Here is an 11,874-nt window from a genome sequence, read left to right on the forward strand (position 1 = left end):
AATTCGTGAATTTTTATCATGGCGACTGCTGATATTCGATTTTTTCCATTTTTACAAAAACATTGACATTGACTGGCACAAATGACTGTCTAACAACAACTAAGCGCCGGAAGTAGCTACAATTTTCGCAGGTATCTTTCAAAGTATGTACGATTACAGTACCAAAATTGTTTTGACGAGTAATGCAACATCTTCATGTTGAGGCTCAAAACTTTTTAGACACACGACCTATGTACATATATGATCATATAGAGACAAAGTCCATATATGATTGTGCTATATATGGTCATATATAATTATATATAATTATACATATATAAATTTTTTTTCCCGGGTATATAAATGAAAACAAGCCTACATACAAAAACATTTTGTGTCATCATTATCTTTAATTAAGAATTTTTTTAATGGAATTGCATGAATACTTTCATTTTCATCACATGAATCTAATACTTCCATGTAAACAATATGGAACGCCATTTTTATCTTGCACTAGAATGTTTTTTTATTTCTTACCTGCAGTGCAGTCCCTGCACGCTTACACTCGTCAGTTCTAGATTGCACTACCCGGATAACATTTAGTGCGATCTCATATAGCCCTCACATGTGAGTATCAGCTAGGTTGTGCGTGCAAGAACGCCATCATATCACCCTCATGATATGATGGTCGTACACGTGCAAGCGTAATGATGGAGCATATATGCGAGCGTAAAAAGTCGTATAAAAATAGTATATATAATCATACAAAACAGTTAGTAAACGGGAAAACACTGACACTGCCATCACATATGATCATTATGCGCGCAAGATCGCCTTCATATTGCCATCACGTGTGATGAGGGCACACACGTGAGATGCATTACGCCATCACGCATGATGGGAGAGTAGTAAAGCTAGGCCAATTCTAACTCACTATGGCTACGTTTACACCGTGCATTTAGGCCGCGGCCTATACAATAGACGTCCTTGTTTATCCTGTAGGTTAAACAAAGACACCTATCGTATAGGTCGCGGACTAAGCGCACGGTGTAAACGTAGCCTATGTGTTAGTGCGTATACATATAGCGTGTGTATGGTGTGAGAGGGTCAGGGAGGGGGAAGCGCGTTACCGAGGTCCGTGTTAGAGAGGGAAGGGGGTTTGTTCCTTCTCTCTCTCTCTCTCTCTCTCTCTCTCTCTCTCTCTCTCTCGCCCGTTGCAGTCTCTTTCTAACCCGTTGTCCTCTCTCTCCCACCCGTTGTATGATGCAGTTCTCTCTGTCCCACCCGTTGCGGCCCTATACTTACCATAGTATTCGCGCTCTCTTCCTGCCATTGTACTCTCTCTTTTTGTTCTCTTTTCTTCTTTCGCACGAGATTTTATTAAATAGATATTTATGATTTTTATATGATGTAACTTAGCAACTAATTATAATAATATTTTTAAAATAATGTACTAGAAATAACCGAGCGTTCCTAATTATCGAATCATTATTAAAAAACTATTATCGAGTAGCTATCGAACACTTATTAAACTATATACATACTACTAAACAGCTATCATATTATTAATTAATTCTTAACTAATAGAGAAAGGAGGAAGACTCATTTTCCATTCCCGATAAGAAAAAACAGGAACGTGCAGGTTTTGAAGTGACAAGCAGAATCGAACCGTTGTCGAACGTCTATCGAATCACTTTTAACTCTAGCTATACACACTGGGGTCCCAGAAACCTCAACCTCAATTTGCTAAATGGAGATTTTTTCATGTTCCTGAACTTTTCTTTTTCTTTGAATCGACAGTCGTCGAACGGTTCAACCATACGTTGAAGACCGAAATGTGGAAGCAGTTTATACACACAAATTATTAATCACGTATTCGTCTATTTGTCATGTATTGCAGCATTTTCGATATTATTTAAAGCGCGAACTGTTTATTCATATTCTATAATAAAATATTTATCACAAATTTTATGAAAAGTTTTTACAGCATCAAATTTATTGGTAACACAACTTTTGGCATAAAAATTATTTAAATTAATTTAATTGTGTTCACTCATACTGTTTAGATACTTCAAATGTTTATTAATATTGTGTGTGTGTGTGTGTGTTGTCAAAAATAAATTTTAATGGATAGTTGTTCTCTAATAATATTTTTATTACCAAAAAAGATAATTTTCTATACAGCTAACGGAATACAACCTTTAATCATCTAACAATAATCTTTCATTTTAACCACCGACGAGATATTTCTATTAAAAACCGACATCCTTATGGGAGTTCGCGTCCTTGTTAATATTAAGTCATTAAGAGTAAAAACTGATAATATTGTACTAATTTTATGAGTTATTAGTTTAGTAGACGTGTTTATCAGTGTATATGCATTTAAAACTCAATAATACTTTAATTTTTCTTTAAAATTGTGACTTCAGTGTTATCGTCAAAATTTGATTATCAACAGAAATCATAACTGCAGAGAAAAAATTGTAATTTTTCTCAGTAATATATAGGATATTATAGATTTACAAGTATGCATATTTATTTATAGAACATTTATGTAATAAAAAATCATGAGTTTAATAATGTATTAGCTAAATATTTTTATATTAATAATATCAAATTTATATCAATTGTCGATAATGTCAGCGTTTTTCAATTATCTCCGGGCCCTTGGGGTCCTGTTTATACCGCCGAAAATTTGTCCAGGGTTGACGGTTTTTAATAAGTATCTCGTCAGTGTTTTAACTAACAATAAGTTTCATTACCATATATATATTATATAAGGAGCTCAAAACCCATACAAAAATGGATAAGGGTTTTTCTTTTATCGTTACAAGCGATACATGGAATATATACTATACAAATTAAACTAGATAGTAACAAAATCATTTATTTATCATTTATCAATTTGTGATGTTGAGAAAATATTAGGAAAATTATACTACTTATGTTCTAAACTTTTTAAAAAGAGGATGCTTATTTGCCGTCGATGAGCCAGGAGCTTTCTTGTACTCGTAATAAACGGTATCATCTGCTCCCGATATTGACATCATCGTGCCAGCTTTACGTATAATCTGAGAAAAAATTCATTATTACACTTCGATAATGAGACATACATAGATAATATGATAAAAGAAGTTACGGTAGTCACATTGACTTTAGGGGACACTTTCCATGATCTTGACATATAATATCACAAAAGAAATTCTCCTGAGTGGCATCCAAAAGGTTTTAGTCATCGCTTGTTATTCGTTAAAAAGTTATTAATCATTAATGAATAAAGATTGATAAGAAGAATAAATATTTCTCTTTACACAGTCAGCCGTAAATTATTTTGGGGACAAAATGAGTTTAAAACATGATGAATTTCATGTTTTTATTAATAGGAATTAGGTGTCTAGGTGTTGTCTACATGTTTGCTGTCGAGGAAGTGGGTATCTAGGTTTTCGCCGTCGGGGAAATGAGTGTCTAGGTATTCGCCGTCGAGGAAATGGGTGTCTAGGTTACACTATATCGATACCTATATATCATAAAACCTAAATGATAAGTGGGTGCTTCCTATTTGATGACACAAGTTGATACAAGTGTTGTTCTATCTTTGTCACTCTCTGAATGTCAAGGAGGTTTTTGTATAAAAGATGGGGATGGTGGTTGGATTTTTTAATTGAGTAATAGTAATATTAATTGTATACAAACTTACCTTTTTTTAAAAAAAAAAGGTAAAAAAAGCGCTAAGCGTGCGTGCTTCTCGTATGGACACCACCATTTGGGCCGGTTTCACCAACATCAATTACTTAATCGGCCATGGAACTGATGACTAATTGCGTTTGCTGTTTGATGAAATTCTTTGTGTATGATACATTTCAACCCAAGTTATAATCGTTTTATTCCCCTTCAAAAATTATTACATGAAAATCATTATATCACAAAATTTACTAAATCTAATGATATATGTATCATCTGTATAAAAGATTTGATATCAACAATTGTGGCGCCAAGTTAAATTCTGTTAATTTAATTAAATTTATCAAAATTTTATGTATTATTCGTAAAAAGGATTTGATAGCCAAATTAAATAATGAATATTAATCTAATATGTTGATATCAAATCTTTTATACTTTTATATAAACGATATAAACGATAGATATCATTAAAATTAACTTAAACCACCACCCTCATCGTCTGTCTTATAATAGTAATACAACGATGATCATCTGTATTCAATAAAAATATTTTTTAAGAAAAAAAATTAAAGTTACTATTATTTTTTCTTTGGGAGGAATAAGAGGATAGTAAAATTTAACTTGGCGCCAGTTGTTGATATCAAATCATTTATACAAATGATACATATCATTAAGTTTAATAAATTTTGTGATTTTTTTCATGTAATAATTTTTGAAGGGGAATAAAGCTATTATAACTTGGATTGGAATAAAGAAACCATCGATGAAAATACTATTGATTACTTTTTCTTTGGAAGGAATAAGAAGATTCTACTGAATAGCAAACGCGATTAGTCATCAGTTCCACGGCTGATTAAGTAATTGGCGATAGTGAAACCGGCCCAAATGGTGGTTCTACACGAGAAGCATGCACGTTTATCGCTCTTTTTACCTTTTTTTAAAAAGGTAAGTTTGTATACGATTAAAGTTCCTATTACTTTCTTTTTGGAAAATAAGAGGATAGTAAATTTTAATTTATTACCCTCAAAAATTTTTTAATAAATATTCAGATGGGAAGCTTTAAACTTTGGAGCTTTGGACTTTGGATTTGTTCATTATATCCGACTTTGACAGCTTTTCAAAACATTACAATAAAATTCTTTTTCATAAAATACTTTCCGAATTATGAGACTTGAAAATCACAGTACTTCCGACATTAGCATTAGCCAAGATGTTCGATGGCTAAAACTTTGAATGTTGTTCAGGGTCATGACCGTGACATTCCTAACATGTCAAGATTAAGAACATTCCTAACATGTCAAGATTGTTCTTTTTATATTTATTTCTGCATAAAAATGAAACATGCGCACAGAAATCTCTTTAATTACACTTCAAAAGTCTTCATATGAAATATAAATAACTTTAAAGTTAGAATAAAGAAATTATATTTAAGGGCCATAGCATACAAAAAAATTTAAAGCACCAAGATGTAAGCAGTAAGGAAATCAATATGTTGGATTGGCTACTGCTTATGTTATGGCCTTACGGATTCTACTGTGATTGAGCAATTCGCTTACTGCTTACATTTTACTGCTTAAAGGCCATGGCACACACCTTCCGGAACAGTAACCATAAGACGTACCGTAAAAATCAGCCAATCACAATCGAGAACTCTTTTGAACTCTTAATTCTAATTGGCTGATTCTTACGGTACGTCTTATAATTACTGTTACAGAAGGTGTGTGCCATGGCCTTAAATTTTTTTTGTGTGCTATGGCCCTAAAAGAACATTGTCAACTAAATTCATATGAATATTACTCACTGGTTTTGATCCCTCGCCTGGTATTCTTTCTTCATCTGCATCAGTGTCGCTAGCTGTTAACACCTGCTGCAATAATTGACCCTGCTCGTCTCGATTTCCATACATCAAATCCGGCTCCTAGAAAAATTACAATCATAATCGTATTTTATGGTTGTAAAAAAACTCATATACATCATGTTTACTTGTCCTAATTTAACTGTCCTAATGAATTAATCCTGAGCAAAAATGTTTCAGATAAACGTTTTATGATCTGGAGGAAGACAAATAACGATAAAATCAATTCCCTTATTTCACCAACCCGCGCACAGAAATGCCGATCGGTGCGCAGGTTGGTGAACAAAGGGCAGGAACCAGGTTGAAAATCAGTCAAAATGTGCAAATAAATCCCAGCACTGGACTACATTATCGTTTATACTTTAATTGTGGAAAAAGATTTTTTAATCTGTGTGTATATACATATATAAATATATATACACATATATATATATATACAGATTTAAAAATATTATATTATTGGATAGTCGCTTAAAGATCACCTTCAATTTCTTAAATTAAACCCACCACTATTTGTCATTACATATTCTTGTAGCTTCGAGAGCTTTCCAAAACACACTATAATAAAATATTTTTTCATTAAATATTTTTCGAGTTATAAGGCTCTAAAGTTACAGTACAGTCGGCATTAGCATTACGCAAGTTGTCCGACCGACGGCTAAAACTTCTTAAATGTTCAGGATCATGTCTTGGATAACATTTGTCAAGATCAAAACCATTAGAGATTATTCCTCTTATTTTCATTTTTGTACTAAAAATTCATTTTTATTTAAACTTGCGTAATGCTAACGCCGACTGTAACTTTCGAGCCTTATAATTCGAAAAATACTTAATGAAAAAATATTTTATTATATAGTGCTTTGAAAAGCTCTCGATGTAAGCTACAAGAAAATGTAATGAAAAATAGGGGGTTCCATTTAAAAAATCGACGTTACCTTGACCTGGCCTTGGCCTATCGTATAGGTCGCGGACTAAGCGCACGGTGTAAACGTAGCCAATGTAATGAAAAATAGGGGGTTCCATTTAAAAAATCGACGTTACCTTGACCTGGCCTTGGCGACCTCACCCAAGGTCAAATCAATGATACCTTCTTATATCCCCCTCCGAACCATACAACTTTTGTTTGAAACATTTTTCCGTATCTACCATAGTTTTCGAGAAATCTTAATGCATTATTTAAAATGGGACACCCTGTATATATAAAGGCAGTTAGAAAAATATTTATTTAAAAAATAGTCGGTAAAACACATACACGACTTTAGGATCCTCTTAAATAATATACTGTGCATAAAAATAAAAAGAGAAAACATTGCAACGTTGTACAATTATTTTATCAACCATGTCGTTACCTCATCCATGCCTGCAAGTTTCGTGATAACTTTGTATGCGTAACCTTGATTCACGAGAAATCGTTGACGTTTTCTGGAGTAATTCATTTCCATTGTATCTTGTGATACGAGCGTGTAAAAAAATGCGTTATATTCCTCCGCAATTGCACCTAAGTGATGAAAATTTTAATAACACGAACTTGTCTCCGAAATAAATAAATTATACCTTTTTTAGCTCTAAGAATGCGCCCTAATCGTTGTGCTTCTTGCCTTCTGGACCCACCATGGGATGAAATCTGAATCAAGACATTAGCCTCTGGTAAATCGAAAGAAGTATCAGCTACTTTACTGACAAATATCGTATTCACTTTCATGTTAAATTTAAAATTTTGCAAAATTTGTATCCTTTCACTCTGAAAATGAAACATCAATCATTACGAGGAAGAAATAGTTACGAAATATAATTTCGCATACTCGAAAATCATTGTTGTGTATCACATTTTATTGTGTACGATTAATTTAATTGAATCAATTAATGTTTACCTGACTAGTAGGACCATAAATATATGGCTTATTCATTTTAATAGCATAATGTTTCAATGCAAATACGTTGTCAGAGAAAACGATTGTCTTATCGCCACGTCTTTCATGATATTGAATTAAATATTGGCAACAACGAAATTTATTTGGATTCATCACATATAATAACTAAAATTATAAAGCAATGTAATATGCAGAGATACAATATAGATTAAAATTATAAATTATGTAGATATAATAAAATTTAACCAGTTTTCGACTCATCTTGCAAACAAGATACTCCTTGTAAAATTCTGATGTCATAGGACACCAAACTTCCGCACATTGTACTCTTGCAATAAATCCTCTTTTTTGCAATTCCAACCAGTTAGCCTCGTATAATTTAGGACCAATTAAAAAATTCAGATCGGCAATTTTGTCATCCTCTCGTAAGAGTGTAGCCGTTAAACCTAACTTACAATGAGACTGAACGATCGTTAATACTCTACGGAACATTTTTGCAGGAATAGTATGCACCTCTAAATAAAAATCATATTTGTTACATGGAAACAAATATATATATATATATTTTACTTTGTTAAATAATTAGAAAAATAAAATTTACCATCCAAGACCATAATACCCCATTCCTGTTCTTGAAGCCAACGCATTGTTTGCTCAGCTTCCCACGAACGTTTCTGAGTATGCGTGATCATGGAATATGTAGTTATTAATATTCCACAACCCATAGGTTTATCCTTCACTTCGCTGGTGAAACGACAAATCATTGAATCGTCGGCGGTAGACCACATTTTAAATTGTTGCTTCCATTGTTCTACAGATACACCGGAATTACATAGCACCAGGGCACGTTTACGTACTGTACAACAAGCTGTCACTCCAACTAAACTTTTGCCAGCGCCTGCGTTTAAGAAGAGGTCCAAAATCATTTACAAATATGTTGCCATAGCTCTTCTGTCTACATCATATTTGAAATGGTTGGATTTTATCAAGTGCACTTACCGCAAGGTAAGACTATTACTCCAGATCTAGCTCGTCCATTACCAAACATTTTCCTCAAACTTTTTTCTTGATAAGGTCTTAATACAGCTGATGGCTTCAAGTCAATACTGATGAAATATTAGATGTTTGTTTAAATTTATATTTACTTATTTGAATAAGAACCACTTTTCAAAATATATTAATTTCATCAATTTACTTACTTTATATCAGGATTTATGCTATCATTGCGAAAATCATATTCTGCCAATAAAGGATGCTCCAACTCGATGCATCGTTTTTGTATAACTTCAATTTTCTCCTTTTCATCATAATAATACAGGTAACATTGATATAAATACATTATATTATATTTTGTATAAACATACATAAAATAAAATATATACCTGATTCACTTCAAAACTAACTGTTTTCAATTCCTGATCTTCTTCTTCATCTTCATCCTCCTTGTCGATTTTGTCATAAAAAGCAGTTATATCTTCTGGAATGGTAGCTTTTTCTGTTAATATTGGATCAGATTCAGTCTCTGAATTCGTCTTACTGGGTACAGACGCATTTACAAGTACTTTTGACCCAAACTATATTCAAACATAAAGGAATAAAAACATGTATCTTATCTTATTATCAAAATTACTTGATAAATTATTGGCATGAATATCTCAACAGACCTGTGGAACTTTTATTTTTGCTTGAATATTTGTGACGATATCATTGATTTCTGTATCTTCCACAAGCTTTCTTAATCGACACTCTTGAATTACTGGATCCTTTAATAACCGTTGCAGCACTTCAGGAAATGGTGATTCAATGAAATATTTATTATGTTTTAGGACAAGTTTAACCTGTATGTAAAATGTGTAATATTTTATTAAGCTAATTTCTCGACAATATTAAACATTTATTAAAAGTTGTTTTTATACTCACTTTTCCATAAGACAATGTACACAGTTTGATAAATTCAATTATACCATCAGGAATACTAGTCTTACTCAATCTCTTTAAATACTCAATTATATCTTGTGTTTGTAGGCCTACACTAACCGCAGCATAAAGTGAATATGCAGTTAATTTATACTAAAAAATAAAAGTATCTTATAAGTATTATACAGTCCTGGACAAAATAGTTGCAACAGTTTCTTTAATGAGTTTTGCAATGCAGTCTGCTCACCGAGAGTATTACTTATTTACAGATCTGTAAGTAAAGATCAATCACTCTCAGTAGGCAGGCTGCATTCCGAAATCCATTGAAAAAGTGTTCTGTTTACAACTATATATCTTTCTAATCTCTACAACTAATATCTACAACTTGTTCTCTTTCTAATGAAATTTAAAGTTTTCTGGTTTTCAAATTTTTAATCTTACTTCGTGAATATGTTCAGGCCGACATACAGGTTCCGATATGGCTATTAAAAAGTCATGAGCATGTTTATACACAGGAGAAAAGGATTCCAAAAAAATATGTCCATTTGGTGCCTAAAAAAATACAGAGATGTTAAATTCAAACCCATACTTTTGATTCAATCTATTCAGAACTTAATCAGTTCCACGGTCCCGGTAATCACATGACATATGAAATGTATACTTGACATCTGAGACCATCGTCTCTTGATTTAAAAGATTTTTTTTATAAGTTTTATAAAATAAATTTAATTCTTTCGCCAAATTTTAGAAATGGAAAGATACTTACCACCCATAATGGTCTAGATGAACAATCTGATTTTAAAATCATTTGTGAGCGATAATCTTTTGCACCAAATTCATCCTCGATCGCGCATTCATCTTGTTTTTCTACATCATTTTTTGCCGCATCTGGTATACCATCTGTCTCACTACTGTCTATCGAATCGTCATCGTTGTATTCATCATAATCGTCCTTGCGCTTCTTCAATTTACCTTTATTCAACGCAATAGAAGATAAAAACGAAACGTAGTATACATAATTATTTTTTTGCATAAATGTATATATTTTTTAGTACATAAATACAATTTAAAAAATTACATAAATATAATATTAATATAAAAATAAATCATAGTAAAATTGAGAAATGTAATCAAATAGAAAAATTAAACAAAATACATATATAGGTTATGTACTGTTATCTTTTTTGAAGCGCTTTGGCGGACCCATTATACGGACACCGGAAAATTCAAAATTTAGTTAATCAATAAATTAGAATTTCTTTTCTATTTCTTTGGTACACATGTCCCCTTTGGGACATTATACGTTTTGCTCGTTTTGCTCCATCAAAATGTTGTCAATGGTCGCGTTCAGCAGACTCAACTGTTGTGGAGCGGATCCGTGAGCGCTCACTGCTATTGGTGTATTCTTTTAGATCATCCAATAGCAGCGAGAGCTCATTGATCCGCTCCGCAACAGTTGAGTCTGCTGAACGCGACCAATGGCTGCGTTCAGCAGAGAAAGCAGCTTTGCAACTGTTGTAAAATTCTTCAATACGATTGGTTCTTGCTTTTGGTTCCTTACAGATCTAAACGTATAAACCAATCATATTGAAGAATTTTACAACAGTTGCAAAGCTGCTTTCTCTGCTGAACGTAGCCATTCTCACGGAGTAAAAAGAGATCAAACTCGAAATGAAACTATGATGATCCGTCCATGATGTAATAAGACAGGTGAACCAAGTAGAAGAATGCGTAGTAACCAATTTTGTCAGCCAATCAGAAATCTGTCCAAAGTGCAAAAAGCAATATGGCTGCCTCTATGATACGGGACGTGGGCCTGATTAGGTTAGCTCTTACGCCGTAGTCGACGTCGTGAATTAGTAAGTGGCTAAGAAATTAATTATTATTAATTAATAATAATATTCCTAAAGAAGTAATTTCTTGCCTTGTTCGCACAAGAACATATATACGACTAAGAAAACTAAATAAAGAAATTGTACAGAACAATATTGCTAAAAAAGGGAGGAAAAAACTATATCGTTTATGTAATAAAGAAAACATAGGTTGAAAAAATATTCTAAATAAAGAGATCTTTTGTTAAATCATGCAATTACATTTATTATAAATCCTGATACATAAAATGACGCTGACAACACTTAAAACTGCTGCAAGTTTTCATTAAATTTTACTAAATATTTACTAAACTTTATTAAATATAGATAAAACTCACTATAATGCCTGCAACAATTCCGCAAAAACCTTTGTTGTAAAAGAGATTGGAGTAAATTTGAACCAGAAACGCGCGCATTAGTAAGATAATGTTTAATTTCTTATGAATATGTACTTATGTTTTTCTATTTCTTATTCGTAATCATTTAATCTTCTATATTACTATTTTACTTATTAATTTATTGATCAATGTATCTATTTATAATTATTTTACTTTTATTATGTATTTTTATTATTTTACGAGGCTTTTATAACAGTATTTTCATATTATATATTTACAAACGTTTTTATTTACATTTTTATCATACACATTTATCAATGTTGTCTTTGAAAATCGCGCTGCATTTTGGATAGATTGGCTGG

General features: G+C 32.2%; 1 protein-coding gene across 1 annotated transcript; it reads right to left on the reverse strand.

Annotated features, from left to right (window-relative positions):
- Nucleotides 1–2,881: 2,881 nt before the first annotated feature.
- On the reverse strand, nt 2,882–10,617 carry hay (ATP-dependent DNA helicase hay). Its single transcript, XM_018450419.1, has 15 exons — nt 10,477–10,617; nt 10,070–10,275; nt 9,745–9,855; nt 9,307–9,456; nt 9,051–9,224; nt 8,769–8,960; nt 8,586–8,683; nt 8,386–8,492; nt 7,988–8,284; nt 7,633–7,901; nt 7,387–7,551; nt 7,070–7,256; nt 6,865–7,013; nt 5,462–5,578; nt 2,882–3,050 (listed from the first exon to the last, which is right to left on the reverse strand). Exons 1-15 carry the CDS (start codon nt 10,508–10,510, stop codon nt 2,922–2,924), a joined length of 2,385 nt encoding a protein of 794 aa, XP_018305921.1. The 5' UTR covers nt 10,511–10,617; the 3' UTR covers nt 2,882–2,921.
- Between the last annotated feature and the right edge of the window lie 1,257 nt (nt 10,618–11,874).

The sequence above is a fragment of the Mycetomoellerius zeteki genome, unplaced genomic scaffold (assembly GCF_001594055.1).
Source record: "Mycetomoellerius zeteki isolate Tzet28-1 unplaced genomic scaffold, Tzet1.0 scaffold28, whole genome shotgun sequence".
NCBI classification, from domain to species: Eukaryota; Metazoa; Arthropoda; class Insecta; order Hymenoptera; family Formicidae; genus Mycetomoellerius; species Mycetomoellerius zeteki.